At 36.4% G+C, this 25,487-nt stretch overlaps 1 protein-coding gene across 1 annotated transcript in view; it reads left to right on the forward strand.

Annotated features, from left to right (window-relative positions):
* The window catches only part of NBAS (NBAS subunit of NRZ tethering complex), a 161,165-nt gene that overhangs the window by 30,190 nt on the left and 105,488 nt on the right, over nucleotides 1-25,487 (forward strand). Inside the window, exons 21-30 of the mRNA XM_066314779.1 lie at nucleotides 57-193; nucleotides 15,102-15,185; nucleotides 15,639-15,792; nucleotides 17,172-17,357; nucleotides 18,340-18,513; nucleotides 19,472-19,605; nucleotides 20,336-20,398; nucleotides 21,061-21,183; nucleotides 22,670-22,772; nucleotides 24,919-25,142. Coding sequence (XP_066170876.1) covers nucleotides 57-193; nucleotides 15,102-15,185; nucleotides 15,639-15,792; nucleotides 17,172-17,357; nucleotides 18,340-18,513; nucleotides 19,472-19,605; nucleotides 20,336-20,398; nucleotides 21,061-21,183; nucleotides 22,670-22,772; nucleotides 24,919-25,142 — 1,382 coding nt within the window. The remainder of the gene's footprint in view (nucleotides 1-56; nucleotides 194-15,101; nucleotides 15,186-15,638; nucleotides 15,793-17,171; nucleotides 17,358-18,339; nucleotides 18,514-19,471; nucleotides 19,606-20,335; nucleotides 20,399-21,060; nucleotides 21,184-22,669; nucleotides 22,773-24,918; nucleotides 25,143-25,487) is intronic.

A 25,487-nucleotide genomic window follows, 5' to 3' on the forward strand; every position in this document is an offset into this window, starting at 1 on the left:
TCATTTTTTAATCTAAATCAGTCTTAAGCCCTGCAATTTACTGTTCTGTTCTTTAGGAAAGCAATGTCAGAGCCCTGGAAATTTTGTTCACTTTCCATGGATCAGCTTTACTTCCACACAGACAGGCAATTCTTTCCAATTTTCCAGAGACTACTTCACCACATGAGTATGCTTTGCTGTTACCTGAAGCTTGGTAAGGATGCATCAATAGATACTAACTCGAAGAGAGATGATTTTTAGATTAATACATAAATTAGTTTCCATGTATGGCTGTCTGCTGCTATTGGTTATTATCAGGAATCAAGAGCAAGTTTGTCTGTGTGGTCTAGACTTGACAGTCATTTTCTGCTTTACTTTATGTCATTTGTGGAATCTTTTTGTTCTTCGATAGAACAGCAGGGATTTCAGAGCTTCATGGCTCCATTACATATATGTAGGAGGGAACATGGACTTTTCTGACCTGAAGCTGCCTAGATTTTCACATGTGTAGTACAGATCTTTGTTTGGAATAACAGCCAGTGTTAGGAAATGAATAGTACAGGTGTTAGGTCCCTGGAAGCAAATACGTTTTTCTGGAGTTGTTTTGTGAAGTAATTTAACACTTAAGCAGTCAGTAACTTAAGAATCATCAATCTTCTTGCTCCTGATTCTTGATCAACTTGGTCAGGTAGAATTCTAAAAAGCTGTAAATACAGACTTTCCTACTGTTTGATTTCAGCATAAAAGGTTTACTGTAAATTTCATCTAAATTTTTATAAGTCTTCCTTGAATATCTCTTTAGGTTCTGTATACTAATTAGAAGAGTTTTTTGCTTTTAGAGTGTTTCTTTTTGACACTTCAATTATGAAATTAGATTTGAAGCATATTGTTCAATGCTTGTAAAGACATGGACAGATTTCATTATTTGAGATTTTACAATAGGACTTTGAAGCCTTACTTCAGAGGGAAAGTTTTTGGAGGAGCTAATAGAATATTTTTTGTAGTCGTCAATTATTATAGTTAAGCTTTTCACTTGAAGATTTTACCAGTCCCATTTGGGCAATTGTCCTTTTAGAACAGGTTTTTGCAATTCATCAAGTTACTCTTCTGAAACTTTTCCTAACTTAAAATATTTACCAGTTTTGTTGTCTCTGAAGAGAAAGAACCGTCTTTATTTCATGATAGTTAATGCTTTCCTTTTTATTTGTTGGTAGTATTGGGAACACATTTAGAGATTTAGTTAAGGTGTAAAAACACTTGTTTCATCCTTTTCTGTGAGGTAAAAGAACCATGAAGAGAAATTACTGCCGTGTTTATAAAATTGGTAAAACCTATTCCAATCTTTATCTTTTGTTAAGGTTTAGAATGTGAGACATAGGGAAGAAGGGTCATCCTTAAAGTGGTTATGATCTATTGTTGGTCATAAATAGGCTCCTCGTGTTTCTGAAGGGTTATTTGTTCTTGGTTTTGGTTTTTATTTTATTTTGTTGTTTGGTTTGTTTGCAAAACTGACTTATGTGCCGAGAGGCAAGATGACAGCTAAAATAAAGCATTTCACCAGTGATCTAGTAGTAAAGATGTGAAGTTATGGGGTAAGAAGTTAGTTTTGTCTGCTACTGAAAAATGAAAGTATATATTTTGAATCTTTAGTCTCATACTAGACAGAACTTTCCAGTCCTAGGATCAGGTATGTGCAGGTTCATGCTTTTTATTCCCCAGATTGCAGAATAGACAATACTGTGTGTCTTTTGAAGTTTTTTGTCTTTGGACAACTACAAAATGAGGATGAGATCAGCCCCTATATACAGAAATCCCATATAAAAACACAGAAATTTGCTGTATGTTTTATACAACCTTTTTCTAAAAATGTTTCTCAGTTACAAATTGCTCACTTAATATTGTTAAATATGCTTCCTAAATCAATATTTTATTAATGTAATTAAATTAAATATGTACTAATGAAATGGATTTAAGTTGTATAAAGTAAAATTTTCTTATTATTTTAATAAGGCTTCTGACAATTCTTGTTTTGTGTGAATCAAAGAGAATTGAAGTTCTTAGTAATTTTTTGTGAGTTTATTGTCCTTTCAGCTCTGGCATTTGTTTTTTAAGGAGATTATTGTTATGGATAAAATTACTGACATTCTGTAGATATGTTGTCATTGTTATGAAATGTCATTTAAGTAAGTGTGCTGTCTAGTTTTCTTCATATTAGAAGATAGTAAGTAGGCATAATTTGCTGTAAATTACCTGACTGAGCAAGATTATTATAACATTTATTCATTCCCACAGAATATTAAAACGTTGTAAGTAGTGACTGGAATTAGTACAGTTCTGAAAAAAAGAAAAACACTACAAAATATAAATCCCAGTGTTTTAAGTGGTAGAAAAAATGTTGCAGCATTACCATATGGTCTCCTTATCTTGTGTAACTTGTACTTACTGGGGTCTCAGGACAAGCAGTGAGAGTGAATCAATCTGTGTTGATAAACTATGACATCAGGCAAATAGATTCTGAATCAGGAAAGGACTGTCTGGTTTTCCTTTTGAAATTTCACACTGTTGCAGTTGGGGAATAGGGTGTATCCTTCAGAAGGGTTTGTTTGATTTTTTTTTTCTTTCAGTTGCAGAAAAGGCTGCTTTCTCATTATTTCTTTTAGCTGCTTGTTTTTCCTGAAAGTTCTTGGTTGCAATGTCTGTATCAGCAGATTTCAATAGGATATTTGGTTGCTGTGGTGCATGTGACGAGATACAGATCAGCTGATGGCATTGCTCCTTTAAGAGTGCAGCCTGATCCAGTGGCCTTGCTTAAAGAGCACCTTGTTCATGCCTTGTTGATGCCTTCCTTGCTCAGTTTCCTGCACTCAGACCCCCAGCTGATCAGAAACGATTTTGGTGGAGGTGTCTTCTGTGTCTTCATATATGTGTCTGTGTGTGTGTAGGATGAAGTATTGTTTTGAATTTACCATATTGTGTCTGTGTACATTGCACACTGTGAACAGTAAGGGACTTGATTCCCAGCTGGAGCTCTGTGAGGTGACACTCATCCCTGTGGGAATTCACTACATTGCTCTATGCTCACTTAGTTCTTCCATCTCTAAGGGAATTTGGAAGAGGAAAAACATGAGATTGTATAGCAGGTGTTGCCTTGTTTGTGCATGGAAAGGGTGAGGTGTGTAAATAGGCACTTGCATTTACAGCCAGGGTAAGAGCACTGAAACAGTTGCTTGCTGTGCACCCCCTCCAATATGAATGCATGTACAAGTGCTGTACATGAAGAATTTCCTAACCTATATAAAATGTTTTCTAAAGATTGTGTTGAAACTGTTCAACTGCATCCTCCAGTTCTGCTGATGATAGTAAATTCTAAGTACCTAGTGAAAGTACCTTTGGTTAGTGCATTCTGTAGGCATAAAGCAGGTGTTTTTCTTGTACTTGCAAATGTCATTTACATTAGGATGGCATTTAAAGGGCAATGTCACAAAAATTTGAGGTCTTGTCAGTCAAGGAAAAACTGACATAACAAATGGAGAAAAAAGTAGATATTTTTTCCCCTTTTGGGGCAGCTTATTAGGAAATACATATATTTTTTCCTGTATCTATGTTGTGGTTTAAAAAACAAACCAAGTAAGAGGCTCTAAGTCAGAAATAAAATTTAATGAGAAGAAAAGGAAAATAAAATAGAATAAAATAAAATAAATACAAAAAGAAAAACCAGTGACACAGTCAGAATACAACCTGATCAGGGTGATGGAAACAGTCCAGACGAGGTGGTCTTCCTGAAACAGAAATCTTGTAGAAAGGTCTGGTAGCTCCGGTCCTCTGGGAATCCAGTGGGTGAGGGCTGCCTCTACTGTCCCAAATCCCAGCTTATATCCAGGTGAGAATGCTTGGCTCTTCCCCATGGGCGGAGCATCTCACAATGGGATGATGAGTCATGGAAGAGAGCCTTAATGGCCCATTAAAGAGAGAGATAACGCCCGGAGGGAGTTATCTCTGAGTCATGCAAAAGGCATTGATGGGCCATTAACTGAAGATGGTGATAGAATACACCCTAAACTACAACCCAGGACAATCTACTTGTAAAAAGTCTCAAATGGTAGATATCCTTTTGTTTCTCATTTTTGGCACATATTTTATAGCTTAGCATCTTTTGGGGTTATTCAGAACAGTTCAAGAGTTCTTTGTATAAGCAGGGAATTTATGTATTCATGAGACTCTTGCAACAGTCTGTTATTTAGGTTAGCTAAACTCCTCCCTATTTGAGAAGGAATCTGAAATACTAAGACACATTGGTGGCTGTAAATGGTATTGGCTTCAAATTGGTATTGTGATAGGTAGACATTACTAAGTAATGTGTTTTTGCAGAACTGGGATTGTAATATTTTCCTACTTCTTTTCATATTATTTCTCAGCTTCTTTTATAATGATGGCTGCTGTGTCACTGCTATCTCTTACTGGGATTCATGCTCCTTCTCAAAGATCCATCAGATGCACAGATTGCATCTGTTAGGACAACTCAACTGAAGGTAGTAGGAGTTTAGGTATTCAAAGGAGATGATAGCTCTTTATAAACTCTGTTTTAATAGCTATAACTAGTGTTCTTAATCTGTAGTTAAGACTGTTGCCCTGAGGTTTTTAATTGTGATCTAGGAAAATAGGGTTTTACTCCCATTATAAATACATACCCAGAGTATTTTTCCATTTTTTAAAGTTTCTTATCCTTTGTACTAGGCTTAACTGCTGTATTGTAACATTACTGCTCACATTTTCAACTCACAGAAGTCTGGAACTTCAAATGTATAGTTTGTCAGCAGCCATAAGTCTGCTATATTGCACATTATGCTATAGTAAAAGTCTTCCCCCTAAGACAGGAACTTTTTATGTGTTGTTGTGGGTTTGCTTCTTAACTTTGTCAAATACTGGTGTTCAGTTGTGATATAAAATGAATTTTTACTGGAGAGTTGTGGATAAACTCCATTTGCCTGATGAACTGGGATGAGAATGTGAAAGTATCTCCTAAAAACATAGTGAATGCTTTAAAACCTGAAAATTTCTGTGTAGTTGACTTTCATCTGTAAATGAGTAAGTACTACTAAGAGTTCATAGGCAGTTAACTTTGCCTTTCCATAATGATGCCTTCTTCTGAACTAAGTTTTTAGTTATTGCCTGTGGCACTGCAGTTTCAATAAACCTCTTAGAGCTTCGTCTCTTCCCTTCCTTATATGTGCATGTAAATAGGTTTGATAACAAATGTTTGCAGAACTGTCTAATATGTAGTCCCTTCTTTTTCATATTTTTTTTCTTGTGAAGCTGAACTCTGTCTCTGGTTTTAGTGTAATTCAGTGGTGTTCACATTAAAAAAATTAATCACATGGTCAGGTATTTTTTTGAATTTGCTTGAATTCATTTGTGTGGTGCTACAGTAAAAATAATAAGGGCATGTGTTTTATATGCATGTCTTTTTTTTTTTTTTTTCACTAACAGGAAGAGAAAAACAGTTCAGGGGGAGAAATGTAGTTAATATTATTTCAAGGATGTGTTTGGTAGAAAGAAATAGCAGATCTTCTACTATGAAGAAAAAATTTTTTTGAGAAAAGGATTAACTTGTCATGATGACACTCATGTTCTTGTCTTGATTGACTTCTGGTAGGAACAGGGATAGGTTTTATCCATGTCAAAATTTAGCTGTGGTTTGGAGGAAGAGAGAGACTCTTCTGCAAACTGCTGGTGTGCGAATCTGCAATAACAACAGGAATAGCTCTTTATTAGCCAGAGGCTGCTGAAGACAGTGAGCTGGCAAAAGTACCATAGGTTTTGGTTGTGAGGAGTTTTTGAAGAAGAGAATGAGAGCTTGAAGCCATGAGGGAGCTGTGGAGAACACAAACTGTCAGGGAGGAAGGAGGGAAGTTTCACAGACCACTGTGCTGGAGGTGAGCTGTCATTCAGCTGAGGGAGCTGAATGTGTTCAGCATGGAGGAGGTTTCAAACAGGCCAATAGCAGCTGTCACATAGCTTCCTGTAGCATGTGAGCTGAACTGTGGCTGTGCTGTTTATCCACAGAACATGGACAGGATTTCCTTTGTATTTCTGGCTGCTTAATGCTGGACTTGTCCTGACTTCATCTGCCATGTGTGTCTTTTGCCTGCGTAGTCCTGAACTTGCAGGCATTTGGCTTGCCTTGTCCAATTTGCTAATGAAGTGTACTGCTGCCGTTATCTCATCTGTTTGTTGTGCTTATACAAGGTTTCGAATAAAATTTCTCCCAGGAACATCCATTATGCTTTGTAAATGTACACTTCTGAAGTAGTATTTTCATGATTTTGGTGGCAGACAGCTTTGATCTTACTTGAGTTCAGCTTTGTCTTTAAAATAGCTTTCACAAAATCAAAAAAAGGCTGTTGTGTCACAATTTTAATTGTATACATGAAGAAAAAAAATGCCAGTGAGGTTCTGAACTGTGCTTGTGTAGTGTTAGCTGACTTTTCTGATGTTTAGATTATTCATTCTGGGGTGTTTAGAAGGGAAGAAAGTTTCCCTCTCCCCAAATTTTATTAGAGGTTAACCACATCATTAAAACATAGCTTGATTTGTTTATATGAAATCAGTTATAACTTTCTCCTCTGGTGGCAGAGCTGCTTCAAAAGACCTGTCATTGCAGTGTGCACAGCAGGGATTCTGAAGGTTAGTTAACTGTGGCAGCCAAAAGCAGTGGGATACCTTTTCCAGTGGTTTATGCAGATCAGTTTTCCCAAAATGCATGATGGTTTAGGCAGCAGCTGTACTTCAGTCTTGATAAATTTGTCACATCCTATGGATATTTCTGGAAAATGAGGCACTGCTCTCTCTGCCCACCACTTCTGTATCCTGTAGTATATTGAACAATTGGAAACCTAAAAATACGTGTAAGCAGTTCTGTAGTTGCATTTACTAATTCACTGTTCAGATAGCATAATGAAAGAAAAGAATGTTTTCATGCAATATGAACAATGTAATACATGTCATAGTTGTTTGAGACTGTATATCTGGGATGCATTTCTTATATTTCATCCTTAGCTATGGAATAATCGTGATGTAACAAAACTGTTTCAGAGACATAAGACTTAGAGGGCAACATAAAGTGGCACTCATTTCCTCATTGCTCTCTGAGAAGATACAGACTTTGGACAAATGAGTTTCTAAATTAAACTAAAAAAATATTTTAGTTATTTTGTGTATGTAACACACCATCTTCCAAATGAGGAGGTAGTGAGTGTTTTTAACAATATTTTTCAGACAGGGAGACACGATTAAAAAAGACAAAGCAAAATGCCCCTCTCCAGACATACTTCTAGAAACATCAATGTCTTTCACCAAAAAGATACTGTTTCATAAATGTGTTGGGGCACATTGCACTTTGCATTCAATGTGGATGAGTTTGCAAGGGAAAAGATTTAAAGAAAAAATATTCTGAATTTTTAACTTGAAGAGTCCTGGAGACAGGCCTATTTTATGAAATGCTTAAAAGGGAAAAAAAAAGCAAACCCACACAGTTGGTATTGGTAGTGGAGAGAATTGGTATCTGACCTTAAAACTGAGTTAGACTTTCTTCTTTTGAAAGCCTGTCCTTGGAGAGAAAAATAAATCTGCAGGTTTCAACAAATGCTGTTGGTAAGATACAGAAACTACAATAGCATGGACTTCTTTTGTCAAAGAAAAGAATGGGAAGAATTGCTAAGCCAACGTAAACAATAGAGTGAAAAGAGCAATATAGGAAAAGTCAGCTCTTTTTGAAGAAATAGAGTTGAATACCTCCATAATCAGTCAATGTACTGGATTCCAATCATACTTATTCTATTGTTGAAAAGAAAAGAGAGAAGGGTAAAGGGTGGGGGAGAAACAGTGGCTCAGAAAAAATAAAAAATACCTCAAAGCCATGCTAATATTTGCATGCACTTACAGTGTGGCACAGCTGATCATTTCTTTAGTTGGAGAAGAAAGCCACCTGCCTTAGGGACTACAGTGATCTGTCGCTGCTGGCCGTGTCTGGAATTCCAAGTGCATGGAAATGCAGAGTTAACCTGCACTGTCTCTGACCTCTGTGGGATTTCAGTTACAAGAACAAGTCTGCAGAGTTGTGTAGCACAAGGAGAGTGAACTCTGGATCCAGCAGCACAGTGTACACTGCGTATACAACAGGCTGCTTCTGCATGCTGAATTCACCACTTCAGCCCTGCTAAATCTGTCTGGTGTGCAGGGCATGGGTGGAGGTTCTGATGTGCCCCCATTCAGCTGGATTTGCTGTACAGGCATTGTGAACAAAAGCATGGTAGAAAAAGGGGAGTTCTGCCTCATTTCGGATGTGTGTTCACGTCTCTATCTCTGTCTTGTCTGCACGCGTGTTTTTGAATTTTCTGACCGCAATAGTATTTTGACACCTAAAGTCTTTCTCAGCTGACTTACTTCCATTTTAACAACTACTTTTCCAGAGTTTTGTTGCTCTCTGTTTCTGCATGAGTCACTGAAATTTACTGACAATACAAATCTGAGGAAAAAAAAAGCCTGTGCTAAAGCATAAGTATCAATTAAGAACAAACTTTGTGATCAATGTTGAGATAAATGCAGCATTCTAATATTTGCCTTTATAAAGGGCTTAGGTACAGGGATGTCTGATCCTTTGCTTGTGTCAAGACTGGTTTATTCCAGTCCTTGTATTTAATTTCAAATAAAAGAGTTTTTATTAACTCTTCAGAATGAGCAGAGATGGTAAGGACAGTTGGATACAGTCGTGTAGGGGGCAGGAGAGAGTTACATATTTTATTAGTGTTGTTGAGAAGGTGAATGGAGTTCAGAGTCAACTCTAAGTGCTGTGGGTTCTGCTAGAGGATTTTTGTGTATGTGTTCTAAGCTCACCAAAAAACTTGCCTGCTAAGAGTGACTTTACATAAATGCTGATTTCTACTAAGTTGAAAAATCTTGCAGCTGTATCTTTTTTGGTGGTGTTTTCTTTAAGCGTTTAGAGAAGATGGTTCCTGAATGCTGCTTGACTCTTGGTGAGAATTTAAAAATCTGAAATTTTCTCAATTTAGTCCGGTGGTGAACCTGAAGACTTTCAAAAAGGCAAATAGAGCCAGAGCAGAAAATACTTTAAAAAGTATTTTCCATGGCTTATCCATACACTTGACTTAAAATATTTAACTTTTTCTGCTGTGAGAAGGGAAAAAGGGTAGACGTAGACATTTTCCAGTCAAGATTGTACTGCATGACAGTTCTTTCCCATAAAATGAAAAATATTTTCCTCTCTAGCGTTTCACAGTGAGATCTGTTGATAAGCTTTTACAAAAGACTTCTGAAGTATGCTTTTAGCACTTCTGGAATTGAGGTGTCTGGACAACTGTAGGTTTCACCGCTGCAGAACTTTGTGCTGAAATGTGAGATTGATCTTGGTAGGTTTGGCCAGAAGGCAAATGGCCAACAATAATTTTCAGGAGAGCAAAATAGGTACAGGCAAGCACACTGCAACATTTACTTAAAGTTTCTCAAGTGAGAAATAACATGCATCTATAATAGATGGTTCAAATATCCTCAGCAAGATACTTTCTGGATGTAGTAAATTTCCATGGGACTTTATTCCAGGAATTCAGTCTATTTTTGAACCCAAGTTACATGGTGGTTTATCTTCTATCCATGCAGGAGGTTGTTAACAGCTTAGTTAAGTATTGTGTTAAACAGGATCTGCCACTAATTGTAAACGAGGCCCAGTGTTATCAGTATTTACACTATTGTAGGAAGTAAGAACAGTGAAATTCTGCTTCCCATTTAAGTGAAATGATAACATGAACAACATGGTATCAGTCTTAGCATATTGTTTCTTTCTTCTAGGATTCTTCAATCTGCTCTGGCATTTAGAAAAGGTAGATCATACACTTCTTGCCTCTAGTCATTCATATTGCTTGTCTTTTTACTTTTCACCTTTATTTTTATTGTACCCTTTTGAGAAAACATGCAGAAAGAGGCAGAGGTGCACATTTCTTCATCACTTGATGGATTTTGGAGTTACAGGGAAAGGAGGAAGGAAAAAAACTTTCATAAAGGGCAAAGCCTGGGCACTTTAATTGAGAGAGATCTTTCTTAACCATTACTTTTTTTAAGCAGTAAACTTTCAGCTTCAGTTGGCGCTATAGACCTGGGATGTTAGGGAAATTATTTTTAATGTAGTCTGTATGTAATTAATAACTGCTGCTATCTGGAAAATGTTTTATTTTAAAGTCTATTAAAAATATTTGAAGCAGTTGGAATTTGAGGGCAAACCCAAGTTGTTTTAGTGCTATAAGGATAGGAAGAAAGTATCAATTTTTCAGTGGAAAAAGGGAAATGCAAATTGTTTCCTGAAAATAGTTAGAGATATAGAGTGATTGCATGTCTGCAAAAAGAAGCTTTTGCTAGTGACTGTTGAGTTTAGGCTGATGTGAGTAATGCTTGCATAAAAATTAAACATTTTAGTTTCTAATAATGGTTTATCAGAGTCAGTAAAGTAACTATGTTAAGAATAATTGGAGGTTAGAAGCATGTAATTTGTATTTTTATATAAGCCAGTTAAAAATGTGCAAGTTTTGCCAACTTTATTGTAAACCTTTTGTGCTACAGAATCTGTAAAGAAATGACTTTTTAATGGGGACTATATGTCCTGGATGTGGCTTCACCACATCTACGGCAAGTATGCTGCATATGACAGCAAAATTATGAGTGTGTTCATTGTGCTATTTGACAGTACAGGCTTGGGTCACTAGATTTTTCTTTAACTTTTTTTTTTCTTCTTCTTTTTTCTCCTTTCCAATCTCATATGGAAGGGATCGTAGCTTTAGGATTGTGTGTGTGCATTTTGAGATGTCTTTGTTCCTTGTCATTCAGATCTCATTCATGCAGGGGTGGCTTTAAATTTGCGTTTTAAACATCTGTATTTGTTTCTTTGTAGTAATTTTCTGTTTTAATTTTTTAGTCTAAAGAGGGGAGTGTTAATCTAAAGAGGAGAATGTTAAAGTTCAAATATCCATTAAATGTGTGCGCCTCTTTCCTTACTATATTGCACAACTTTTTTCTCTCAATAACAACCAAAGCAACCACAAGAGGAACAGCCAAACCAAGGAAAATTTCCCTGAATTTTCTTCTGGGCTGCTGAGATTAGATAGGAAGATTTATTCAGATGGGAAGCTCTTACATAAGAGAGTCATGAAAGTGCAGGTAACTACTGGGAACAACACCTTGCTTTCAGAGTAAATACAATAAGTGACATCTGCTGCAATTTTCTTAAGGGTTCATGCTGTAATTATTTAGTTACTGTATGTCTCCCCTATTACTCCACTCTCAGGTAAATGCAGCAGAGACTCTTGCAAAAGGCAGAGTCTTTTTGAAAGAAAGGGGTAGGGGCACAGTTTGTGTTCCCTTTTCTAGAATAATGGAATAGTTTATGTTGTAAAAGACCTTTAAGATCAAGTCCAGCTTCAAACCTAACACTGCCAAGTTCACCTGAACCATGTCCTTAAATGCCACACTTCCATGTCTTTTAAATATGTTCCAGAGATGGAGACTCTCCTCAGAGATGGAGAGGTGAGTGGGAGAAACTGACAGAGGGTCAGACCTTGTTTTACAGGTGCCTTGGTACTCTATGGGCTGTTCTTAGTGGAGCCTTGGGAAGGAATGAGACTAAGGGAAGGATCTAGTGCACATTCTCTGCTTTCTGAATCTTCAGCCTCTGAAACTGCTCAGGCCCTCAGGCTGCTTTTAGAGCTTCTGTTGCCAGCTGTTCCTTGCCAACAACTGAATATCTTCTTGCCCCTGTAGTTTATAAAGAAACAGTTGTTATTTTATGGTTTTCTAACAAAGAAATAATCTCAAATGGGCCAGTAGGACTTGACTACATCAAACAACTTTAACAAAATGCATTACAAATTTTGGAGACAGAATAATAGTTATGACATTAGTATGTGAGCTAATGTTGGAGGAAAAAGCTATCTGAAATGTGAAATTGGAGTTGTTACCTGAAAATCTTCTCTTAATGTTTTTTGTCATAGTAGTTCTGCTACAGTTTTGCAGACATTTGAAACAGCTTCTGAAATGAAACTGTTCACAAAACCCTTTCTGTCCTTTGCTGTATAAAAGCTCTTTTTTTCCCATTAAGAAAGTGGGTTCATATTAAAAAAACCCCCACCTAATTCCTCCCAAAAAAAACATCAAAACAAAAACCCCAAACCCAACCAACCAGCCAAAAAACGAAACAAGCCTCCTGTCACATGAAAACAGGAGGGATCTCCTCAAACCCTTGATTAGTCTGAGGCCCTCGTGTCAGACCAGTGTGTCAGTGCCCCATTACGGGGATTCTTCATGGAGTGGTGCTAGGTTGGAGGGCAGTCCTGCACCAAGCAGTGACTCCTTCTGGGTCTCCACACCTTTATTCCCCACTGCCAGTGGCTGCCAGCCCCCTCGAAGGACTCGGGCTTACAGTCTATGGAATAAGACTCTTTATTAATAAAATGGTGGTAGGTTAAGGTTCAAGGATTGCTGATGATAGTATCTGACTGTAAAAATGTATTCAAAACAATATGTATTACCTAATGTAACAAGCTCTACTCCCTAACAAAACTTAGATGCTCATTCAGTGTGCATGGAACATGGTTCTTACCCAGTGGACATCCCTGTGGGGGAGAAGACAAGTTTGGCCAATCAGCTGATCCCAGAAATTTTGATTGAGTCTTTCCTGACTTCTCCCCATTCTTAACTTTTATACTATTTCTTCACATTTAAGTGAAGAAATTAGTATAAAGGTATATACTTTTATACCTGTTTAGTGAGAATTGGAGGTGCCTTGGAGGCAGGGAATGTTGGTATAGTATCTGATCAAACGTTGGGATGGGAATATGCACCAGACCAAGGAGAGTTTTTTGCCGTGGTTGACAATTCAACAGCAAGACATCTTCCTTTATCTCCTTTGGGTTTTAGCTGCTCTGTGATTTAACAGCTAAAAAGTAGTGCTGAATTCCTTCCTCTGCAAGGATTTCAGCAGAGCCTGGCCATCATGTCTCTGGTCTGCTCCACCCTTCATTTAGTCCCCCTTGGCATTTATTGTGTGGAGGAAATCAGCTGCACCGACATCATTCCATGCAGGGAGGAGCAACTGAATTTTCCTCTGTAATTTCCATGCTGTTACAGCTGTGTCCATAACTTTACACTTTCCTTTAATTTTGCCTCCAGTCTTTTCCCCTGCTTCACACCCTCCTGCTTCCCAAACAAAGTAACTAACCAACAACATCACCTTCTTAAGCCTACTGGGAAATAAATGGGAAAAAATTGCTAAGAGATGAAACAGTCTTAGACAATTTTTGTTCTTTCTTTTCTCTTAAATAGAACACAGAAAAGGAGAGGATTATCAATTGAAATATCAAGTCCTGCTTGTACTGTCTTGATTTTATATTTTAGAAAACAATATTAATCACACTTTAGCTTTTCTGGTATTTGACATTTCAGCTGATAAAGAGTTTTTTCCACTACAAACTGGGCCTTTCATAATAACATTCTCTTGTATGACATTTGAAGTGTAACTATATTAATTTGGTTTATGAAGTCAGTTTTAAACATAAATTATTGGTAAATTATGTTATTTGGTATTTAAACAGTGATAGCACCCCTTACCCCCAAAATGTATGGGCTGATGATAAATCTTTCAAAAATAAGAAAGTGGCTTTATTCCTGTTTATATCACAAATGTTAGTTTGTAGTTTTCTTTATGTATTATTTTTTGATGATGTTGCCACATGATGCATAATTATAAGGACTGCCATGGAACTGTTCAGGTGAACTAGAATTGAAAGCAGGTGTTGGTGTAGCTCTGACACAGGAATTAGCAGCCTTCCATCCTCACCTCCCTTCATTTGTTTGATTTCTATAATCTGCAAACTTGTCTCTACCATTTTACTACTGGATTACTACAGTATGTATAATTTGGAGGGTTGTAATGACTATCTTAAAACGCAAGATATCGCTTGCTAATGCACGGGGAGGGAAAGAAAAGAGTGCCCAGCCTTCCGGGTGAGATGTGTATGGGGCAGGGGAGTTCATGAGCATGCCTTGCTTTGTTCAGTAAGTTCAGTGGCTGTTGCTAAATGAGGTGGAGTTACTGATTTTTACCTTATTGTTTCAACTCTTACTATATTGGGAAATTGATTTGTTGTGTTTACTTTTAAGGTACTGAGTTACAGTGCTGCTCTTCAAGGGATGAGAAGGTTGTGTCAGTTGTTAGTTTATAAATAGGGATTGTCTGTGTAGTATTGCTGTCACTGTATATTTTCAGGGTCAGGAGAAAAGGAATTTAATTTAAAATAGCTTATTGTTCCGGTATGCTGCAGCTCTAATGTCTCTACCTTGTACATGGTTTGTTTCTTATTTCAACAAATGCCAGAACCTATAAAGTTCTTCTCTTTCCCATTGATTATGCTCAGCATAGCTTGACATGGTTTTTCAGTGTTTTATGCTGCATAAACAACTAGCCTTCTACAGCAAGCCATAACTAATCATTCTAGTAATAATCCATGATGTTCTTAACTGCATCTTAAACAGGGTTGTTTTTTTTTTTAATTCAACCTCTCAGTGTAGAGGTTTGTAGTCAGAAACGCACATTAAACTTGAGAAGATCAGCAGAGCGGGGCATATGTAGTTGCAGTTAGAGGATTTGTGCTAAAATTTGCACAATTGTATTTTTTTCAAGTTGTGAGTATCATAGGTTTTTACTAATTTCAGGCTTTTGTGACAGCTAATGAAGTCAGAATACTTAGTTTGAAATAGTAAAACTCTGAAAGCATATGAGTTTTTTCCTTTGTTGAAAGCACGGTCAGTAAGAAAATTAATGTTTTTTATTTGCTCTTTAATGGTATAGGTACAATATGGGTTTGTGTGGATAACATACAGGGAAAACCACACTTGTAAAGCTTCACTAAGTAGTGAATCTTAAATAATTGATACTGTAATTGACTGACATGTTGACTATGAATTCACTGAAATATTTTTGTATGATTTTTATTCCATTAATTGAGTGTCATAAAAAACTAAAAAGACATAAAGTTATGTAAAGCTTCTCTTTTTTGTCATACCAGCTACAGGAAGGGAACATTGAAAATTCTTCCTTGGAATGAGCAGAAACATCGTGAAGAAGACTGGTGTGAAAAACCAGAATGCAGGTAAGTATATATAAAAGCAAAAATAAAAAGAATTTATTTACTAATTCTTAAAATGTGGTAATTGACCCAGTAAGACTCACTTATTATTTGTGGGTCACTTATTATTTGTGTGTGAAAACACACTAACTTGTGTTTTCAGCTTTCTTAGGGAGACTGACTGAGCAAATGGGAAGCAGAGGTTGTGAAAACTCAGATCTTCAGTTGAGAGCATTCTTTCTTTCATGATCTGTCACATGTTTGAAACCTTTCACTAGTTCAGTAGAGAGGCTTCTTTCTTTCATGATCCATCTCCTGTTCAGAATCTCTTAGTAGTTCCTTTGCTGATGAAAACTAACATTCACAGTGGTAGGTTGGTCGTATCATTTTCTTTCAGAAGTTTTAGGAAAAGACTGATGTTAAAAAATAGCGGTAAACAAATATATACTTAAACATATCCTTACTTTTATTTTAAAGGATGGTTATTGAACCAACTTTGCAAGATGAAGGCCAGTTTCTGTATGAAATACAACCTGAGTTACTGAAGTACAGGACTACTGACCTTTCTGTAGATCTCGTCACTGATTGGTATTTGAGCAGAGCACAAGAAATTGAAGAATATGCAATGCAGGTGAGAATAGCAGTGAGGAAATGATGATGACTGAGCAGCCTTCTTCAACAGAATCCTTAACAGCCTTAATGCATATTAATAGGACACTATTCTCTCAGTAATGTACACTCTGTCTCAATTTCATTATGAATTTTAAAGGACTTGTTTTTTCTTTTGCAGTGTACTTAGGCTTGCTCTAAAGTTTACTCAGCCAAATAATTAATCCATATAAATGAATAAGGAACCCAGTAGATTCTGTTTTATTTACCATAGCAGACAGTAGCTCTTTTGTAATCCGTGAAAAGTGTTTACCGTTGCATTTTGTGTTTGTGACTAAGGGAGGGAAAGTTGTGCATGGCATGTTGGGAAATGTTTTTATTACCTGTGACATGCTGCTGCGTTATGTGTATTGATGTGTGTTAGTCCCACGTGTCGCTGTCACATCAATAAACGGTATTGTCGTGATTTCTTCCTGGCAGTCCTACTGTGTGTCTGTGGGGCTGCCATGCAGCTTATTTCTGCTTGATTTTCTGTATATATGTTAAAAGTGTTTGAAGCTTTATGAGATAAAGATAACATTGCACATAAGAACAGAGCTCATCACTCGTGTGCTCTGGTATTTTATTGCTTCTCATGCCAATTTAGCTGCATGAGAAGGAGGGTGACTGGAAGTATCACTATAGGTTAGTTCTGATGAGTGAATTCTTCTATTCTACAAGCTTGCACTCCACCAGGGCTTTTTTTAATCATAGTTTCCTGTGATCTTAACAACGAATAAGTAGGTATGGAAATAAAAGCAGCTTCCAAGGATTAGTTAAATTATATAACATATAATTAAGTTGCATCCTGCTCTTCAAGACTTATGTCTGCCTTGCTGAATATTTACAGATAGTATTGTGTTCTTTGAAATCAAAACAGAACCTTTCACATACTTTTTCCCTAGTATCAGTCACTAGGGAAAAAAAAAAAAACTTCACTCTTTTTTTTGTGACATAAAATGCAGAAATTAAAATTATTGAATCATGGTCAGCTAGAAAAGTCATATTGTGTATCAGTTCCCTGACTGTCTTAGTTTAAAGCAATGCTTCGTATTCCATATATTGAGATGAGCTGTGTGTGATCTCCAGGAGGACTAATATTTTAATTTACATGCATCTGTACGATGCGTCTTGGTTAAAGGCATATAATGATATCCTCCCTTAAGATTAAGCATTTTATGTGGTCTTCATAAAAGTGAGAAGGGCAATCCATTTCAAAATACACAGTCCACAAAAACTTCTAGGAACTTCAAATTGCCTATCAAGCAACAGGGGAATAAAGTAGATGCACAGAGAGGACACAGATTGAAGTTGGTGTTTGGCAAACAACTGTACAGCAGTGTTTTTTAATTTGGTTTTCAGGTTGATTGTGCTCTGTCCCTTGTTCGTCTTGGCATGGAGAGGAACATTCCTGGTCTGCAGGTGCTTTGTGACAATCTGATCACTCTTGAGACAGTGGTTTATGAGACTGATGGTGATCGAACTTTGACTTTGAAGGAGCTTCTAGAGATGAAGGACATTGAGAAGCTGAGACTGTTGATGAAGAATGTAAGTACTTTGAATAAATCAATAAATCAATAAGTGTACCTTCAAATCCAGTAACTCAGGTTACCCTGGGTCCTATGTATATAAAGACACTGCCATTTTTCTGAGGAACTTCCATCTTTAATTCAGTAAAAATTCTATATTTTCACTGTTCCTTTTCCTATTATTGTTGTGGTAGGGCTTATTTCTTTTTCTTCCTTCTAACAAAAGCTAAATTTGCTTAGTTTTCTCAAAGACCCACTTTATCCCTGGCTGAGGACTCAAGGTTAATAAATCCTGTTTAGAAAGCTGTGAATTGCGTTTTCATTGGCCTTTTTTAAAGGATCTTCAGTATAGCTTTTGATTATGCTGCAGATACAACAATATTGAGTGTGCTCCTTGGATGTTTTTTGGCGTCTTTAAATATTGTCAAGCAATTTTAATATTTACCTCTGCACCAGATATGTGTTTCTGTCTTTGTATTGAGCTTGAGCATGGCATTTCAGAATAGAAAAAGACCTCTTGGGAGGGTTGAAAAATAGTCAGAGATGGAACTAGCTATGGGTCTGAAATTCCGTTGAAAAACACATAAGCACCAGAGGAAAACAGGAAGATATGGACTTTATTTGTTTTTGGTTTTGGATTTATGTAGCCACTCATCCCTTGTTTTTTATCTTGCATTCCTTCTGAATTACTGAAAGTAATGCTACTCTGACATGCTTGCATAGTCTCTCACTCATTCTGAAACTGCAGGACGAAGACAGACTTTGCTCACGGAATGGGCTCTACTCCTGTTCTGCTCAGTTTCCCTAAGCCATTGGGTAGCAGAAAGATTGTTCCAGTGCTTCATGGATGTAGTGATCTGTTTGTGATAGGTGAAGATAACTGTTTCAGTTACATTGATCAAAAAAAGGTTCTATTTGGTTTTTGCTTTTCCTGCTTGTTTTGGGCAATGAAGCTGAACCTGTTTCTGTGTTTCCTTTCTGTAATTCTTTGTGCTTTCCAGTCCTCAGATGAAAAATACGTGAAGAATGTTTATCAGTGGATGATCCCTTTTCTCCACCGCTGTGAAAACCAGTCCCCTGGTCTTGCAAATGCCCTTTTCAAAGAGTATTTAGTAACACTGGCAAAGGAGGACTTGACTCTACCTCTGAAGATATTTCAGAATTCAAAACCTGCTGTAAGTAAAGAGCTCTGTTGATTCTACTGGAAATTCTTGTCCTGAAGAGATTAATTGAGAAATAGAGTTGGTTCATCGAAGTCATATTATCCTTCTGATCTTTTCTATTTTCTTGGACCCAGCATTTGTTATGTTTTAGAAAACATTAATTAAAGAGTTTTTTACCATAAATTATTATGCAGCTAAGCTGTCCTTGATGAGACTCTCAAACGCATGTGATAATGATTGTAGCCTAGTAGAATAAGAATTATTGAATGGATTCTTCTTTGAAGTAATTTCCTGGTGACCTGTTTGAAGTAAATTCCTGGCATTTTTCCTTTACAAAAAGTGGGTATGAAAGAGTTTAATGATATCACTATTTTTTCCTTGAGGAATTTTACTATGAGTAAATTTCAAGTTACTTCTCCCTCTCCTGCCTTCCACAGCAAATGTAAAGAATAAAGTGGGGGCCATTAGGATTGAGGTGAGACTTCAATAAGTAAGGATTGAAGTTGCCTTCTGTGTGTGTGTTTCATGCTGCTTCTATGGTTTAAATAATTACTTCAGAGCACACAGGCACATATTTGCATGCTACTGAATGTTCTGAGTTTATGGACAGATATCAACCAGCAAAGCACAACCACAGCTCTTTTATGTATGTCAGTGCTATTGTACATATTTAATAAGTCTGACAAATGTTTTCAGCAGTTGCCTTCCTCTGTCCTGCACCCTCTCCACTTCTCAAATTCGGAAAGGGTATAATGGCATACCACTGTTCTTTCAAGTGTCTGCACTGCAGAAAACTGGCCAAGATAAGTTTCAGGTTGTGACTTTTCCAGGTTGTTAGCAAAAGACATTCTAATTGCAGCTGAAGAGACTTTATTTACTTGGAGTACACATCCTTTTATATTTAAAAGAAAATTAACTGTTGAATCAGAAACAAGAAAATAAAAACAAGTGTACTTTCTTTTCTTGTTAGTGTCAGCAAAAAATTATTCCTGATCAGGACCAGCTTATGATTACAGCGTTGGAGTGCATTTATAGCTGTGAGAGAGATGACCAGCTATCTCTCTGTTACGACATTCTGGAATGCCTTCCACAAAGAGGATATGGGTAAACATTTTCAGCTGGTTATTTGTAAATATTTTGGAAATATTAAATACATTTGTGAATTAATGCTTTAAAAAGGGTTGTTAAGTTATTAAAGCGCAGACAGAGTTGCTGGAATATTCTATTCACCTCTGAGCTGCCTTGACTGTAATGTACGTATCTGAATACTTCTGCTGTGTACATACTCTACCAGTAATGCAGCAAAACAAGAGTTAAAGTAGCAGCCTAGACCGAGGTTTCTGTATTGTTTCTTAGACTTTTAGAGTCTGATGAATTGAGACCAAGTGTTAGTGCCGTCTTACAGGTTTTGTTACAACAGTGGCATCTTGCACTTAACTTAAAAGCAGCAATATGTCCCTGTGAGAGGGTGGAAATAGAAAACCTATTGAGGGACAAGTAATGCTCAAGAAAGCTTGAGGAGGAGATACTCTGTGATCTGTGAGGTGCAAACTATTCTTCCACTATCTTTTACACGAAGGAGGGAGAGAGCCTGAGAAAATCTAAGGAAAAAGGAAGACCTCTGTTCTTGGGAAATTGAGGGACCCTCTAAGTTTTAACTGTCTTTACAGCAAGAAGCCAAACAGTTTTAATATTTCCAACTAAACGTATATTTGATTTTAGTCAAGGAGTGTGTCAGACTGCTTATCTTCATATCTATGTAATACAAATTAAAAGAGGAAATTGTAAGGAGTATATGTGAATGTTTATATTTAATTGTGTGATATCATTACAGGCCTGAAACAGATAAAACTAACAGTCTTCATGATGAAGTAGATGAACTGGAACGAATTCTTAGGTATTTAATTTTGCTAAAATAAATAGTGTATCACAGAAATTACTAGGCAGAGCCAAGAACTTCTTATGATAAGAAACCAATAAGAATATTTATCTTTATTTATTTTAATGCTGTCAAGAGGATTATCTTGTATGTTTTTATATTCAGAACATAGAAATTTTGAATGGATTTATCTATTTGAATATTATAAGTATCTAGAGATATTTTTCTTGGAATAAAAGTCTGGGGGATTGTGAGGCTTTTTGTTCCTGTTTTCTTTGGGGTTTTGTTGGGGGGGGGGCTTTTTTAAAAAAAATTGTTTGAGGATTTTTTTTGTTTGTTTGTTTTAATTTTGGTGGGTTTTTGGGGGGAGGGGAAGGGGGTTAACTTGAGGAATTTGTTTTGATATTGATAATCTATACTGCTTTGAGGGATCAAAGACTAAAACTGCGAGCATATGTGATCAGGTATTGATAGTATATGTTTACCTTACAGTATTACTAATATACTTATATTTAAAAAAAAATGCACATAATGTTACTCTGGCTAATCTATAGTGTAATAGATTTTATGGAGACTGTTTGCATTTGCAGTGCATGTTTTGAGAGAGCTTTAGGAGTCCTGCTGCTGCGGCAGTAGTGTTGCCGCTGTGCCGGACTCCAGGGCTCTGCCTGTGTTTGCAGTGTGTCGGAGCTGCTGGAGAAGCACGGCCTGCAGAAGCCGGTTTCCTTTGTGAAACACACCAAGGACAATGCCGAGGAGGCACGGAAGCTGATGATTAGGCTGACAAGGCACACAGGTCGCAAGTCAGTATTCCAAGGGGAATGGGGGAGAAGAAGGGAAGGGCAGTGAGGTAAAAGAGCCTGCCTGCCTGCTTTGTGGCAGTAGGGAGCTGTGGTGTTCACCCTGCAGACAGTGTACGTAAACACTTTTGTTGAACTGATGATTAACATGATTAGTGTTTTGGCTGCGTTCTCCATAGTCAAAAATCTCTGCCTGCCTTCAAACCTGCTTCAGTATGTTCTTGTTCAAGTAAACAAGCTTAAAATGCATACTGGCTGCAAAATACTGCAGGATGATGAAGTGTGAAAGTTAACAGATTGTAAAAGAGGTCCTTTAAGACCTATTTAATTTTATTGAGAGTGTAGGATTTGTAAAATAATTGTTAGGGGTTTTTTGGTGTGTTTTCTTGGAACCCTTGTAATAGGGTAATTTATTGATTTTAGGTATTGATTCTACCACTTAGATTCCCAGTATAATTTTTCGATTTTTCTAGTTTGACTCATCTTTCATTTAACTCATCTTTAAACTGTTATATGAATTATTAAATAGCTCTTGGTAAATGCAGAAAAAAATTTTGAATCCTGGGAAAACCAGCCATAATTTTGGGTGATTTTTCTTTCTTGTTTAAAGCAAATATGCACAGCAGTTCATTCACGATGGTAGAGTGGTATTTGTATTTTTAGTAGCTTTTTCAGCTTTTTAAGACTTTCAGAAACTTCTCTTTAGAAAGATCAAGACAATGCCTCTGTAGGCAAAATGTTGATTTTTCCACTTGTGTTGGAGACCCTTTGTTTTGCCAAAGTAAAAGCTAATGCCACATGAGAAAATCACTATTAGTTGGAACTAGCTCATGTAGTTTTAAAAGGTCTTTTTTTTTAATCTGAAAGGCTCAAGGTAATGTCAAAAAACATTCATCATGTTTTTACTTGTAAAAATTTTGGTAGAGCACAGGAAGTCAAAGCTCTGTGGATAAACAGAGATCTGTAAATCCACAGAGTCAAGAATCTGAATACCAGTCAACTTTAAGAAACAAAATAAAGTGGCAGCCTTATTCTCCTGTGATTGCATGCCATTGATTAGTCCTTTGAGATTGCCTACAATGAACAGCACTTTAATGATCATCAGTTGCTGCTACAGACTTGGTTTTTGCCCTGCAGTTCCCAGGTCAGCAGGAAGATAGCACTTCCAACTTCCTGATGTATTATGGAAAATTGTCAAAACCTACTTGGGGGATCTTGGGAAACATTGCTTAAATCCCTGTCTTATCCCACAGAAAACAGAAAAAGTATTTTGGGTACTGCATTATTGTCAAACCATTTTATACCACAGATACTGTTTTAATATTAATTAATCTTAAAAGCCTTCTGTCTTTGAATCACTTCTGGTTAAAAGTCTAATTAAATATTGTAATAGAGTTTGAGAAAACTCATATTTTTAGTCATGGAATCTACTGATGGTCTTTAAAACTGTTGGGGAAGAGAATATTCAATTTTAGAATGTGTTTTCTAGGCAACCATCCGTTGATGAGACGCAGTGGAAGGAATTGCTCCAGGATATGTTGGACATGCAACAGAAAGTGTATAGGTGCTTACATTCAGATACTTGCTATGAGGTGAGTTTTAGGTCTTCTTGCTGACTTATGTCACAAATAGGCTACACATTCCTAGTTTCATATTGTTGCTCAGAGGTGTAAATACACTTTTCTGTGTTGTTACTTGATTGTCTACTGCCTTTTTTACAGTATTTTATTTAAGTAAAAATGTTCTGGTGTTTATTCATTTTATCTAAAGCTCGTCTAATAAATACCCTGTATATCTTTCATTAAAATTCAACTTTTTAGAAATTGAGTCAGCTTTGTGAGGTTTTCTCACATAGCCTGTAATTCTGTGTACAAATGTGTTTAGCAATAAATGCTCCAGTGTAATGAAAATAAAACGTTATCTTCACTCAAGCATTTCTTAAACATGGAGTTCTGGTTTGATAATATTATCCAAGATCATTATAGGATTATGGACTTTCTACTGCTTGCAATTGAAATAAAATTATGTGCGATGAGAAATCTAATTTCATTGAAGGTAAAACCCTTGCATGTGCATAAAGTCCAAATCCATGTCATTAGTATTTGCAAAAGACAGCTATTAGACAGATGTAGAATTTGCTGTGACATACATTGTTTATTTACATTTTCACTTCAATTTACTGCAATTGATTACAGATGCATTACTGTGTCCCATATAATTAGCGTTTATATCTATACAGAAGCAGGTTTTAGTTTTATTGCAGTTTACAGAATTAATTGCTTATGGCTACCCCTCTGATTAGCTCTTAGAAGAAGTTTTAAAAGCAAATTAGAAAAAGAAGCAAAAAGACAATGCTATTCAACTTTTAAGTGCACGTTAAGAAATTGTAATACTAGAGTACTCTGCAAATAAGGCATTTGCTTTACTCAGATCTTAATGTAAGTTTTCTATTACATTAAATTATTTTTTTAAACCTTGAACCATATGATTAAAAGAGAAACACAAGAAAAGGATTCTGGAAAAAGTTGTGTAGGAATGCTGAAAATGCTTTGAAATGTAGTGCTGTCATATACAATTATACTTTGATAACTTTAAAATTGATAAAGTATGAGGCAGTAAAGATTTGCAATCCCATGTGAGGCTTGGGTATTTTTTTAGCATGATGCTTACTCTTTTCTTCTTTCATGCATAGTGAATTCTGTCCTCTTGACTTGATAATTTTTGAGAAAGTTAAATGTTCTGTGTGTGGTCTTTGAGGAGGAAGGGTCAGCTATGATATTTTGCATCTCTCAATGTTCCTTGAGGGTTAATATGTTGTGAAATGGAAGATGATCTAATTGTGTCATGTTCTTTGGGAAACACTGAACTGTTTTCCTTTCCAGAGCATGAGATGATTTGGAGAGGTTCTTCCTATAAAATGAAATAAAGTATGATTGGATAGAGTGCTAAATAAGCTCATTTATGCCCTCCTCCCCATGAAAGGTTGGACTAGATAATCTTTTGAGACACCTTTCAACCTGGGCTCTTCTATGATTCATTGATCCTCTTGAATTTGTTATGAACTTTTAAACTTTTGATAAAGGTCATATTGTTGCAGCTGTGATATTTCTGAAATGTTTAAATTTTTATGTTCCTTTTCATTAGGACAATAATGACTGTGCTTAAAAAAAAAAAAAAGGCAAATTATTTTTGAAAGGAATTGAGGTTATTTTGAGTGTCTTAAATTGGGCAAAACTTTAACCTTGAAATAAATTAGATGTTTTGTGGCAGATGTAGCATTATGAGTTTGCAGTCTTTGAAGATACTCCTGAATGAAATTTAAAGAACATCTTATATACTCAGTTCTAAATATTTTTTACTTTAGGAATACAGAATTTCTTTTCTCACATTGTTGGTTTTAAGGTCTTAATACTGAACTGCCCTTTCGGATTGTTACAGTGTATTAACACCTCAGAATATTTTGGTGGCTTAAGTCATACTGTAAAAAGGCAGTTAATATGCTGGGGTTTTTTAACTTCCAGTAAATAGAAACTAGCTACTAATTAATTTTAGGTTTACTTAAGTGCTTTGCAGAAATACTTCCCTGAGAAAAAATTAGATTTTCTGCTTGGACTGAATGTATTCTTTTTGACTTCAGACATCCTTGTACTCAGAGGGGTTAATGCCATACAATAAGCAGATAAGCTTATCTGAAGCTGCTGCTCTTGCAGGTTATTAAATTACTGTTCTTTCTTTTAGATATTCACCGAAAGTCTTTTATGCTCAAGCAGTATAGACAATATCCACCTCGCTGGGCAAATGATGCACTGCAGTGTTTGGTCAGTGGATCTACCAAGTTCATCAAAAGGGAAGCCACAGTACCGGGTCAGCTATGCCAGAAGTATTGAACTCATTTTGGCTGCTGGGAGAGAATATTTCAATTCTTCAGCGAGTCTAACTGATAGCTGTATGGAATTGGCCAGGTACATTTACAACTATCATGTACATTTACAACTATCATATACATTACAACTGATTTAATGATGTCATAGCATTAGAGTTTATTTGTTAGTACTGGCCCACTCAGTCTTCTGTTGAGAATCTTTTTCATAACCAGGCTCTGGAAATACTGAGTAGTGTTGCTTTTAATGCAAGGAATTAAAAGACCCTTTTAATGCATAAGGGTTCTGTAACCAGCTTTTCTCTTAGGGTTTTATGGTGATATTTCAAAATACATGGTTTATAGCTCAAATACTTGCTATGAATGTGTAACTGTATGTTTATTCTGTTTAGTAACATGTTTTGATCCACCTCTGATTTATGTTCAA

This window comes from Sylvia atricapilla, chromosome 3, assembly GCF_009819655.1.
Source record: "Sylvia atricapilla isolate bSylAtr1 chromosome 3, bSylAtr1.pri, whole genome shotgun sequence".
In the NCBI taxonomy this organism is placed as follows: domain Eukaryota; kingdom Metazoa; phylum Chordata; class Aves; order Passeriformes; family Sylviidae; genus Sylvia; species Sylvia atricapilla.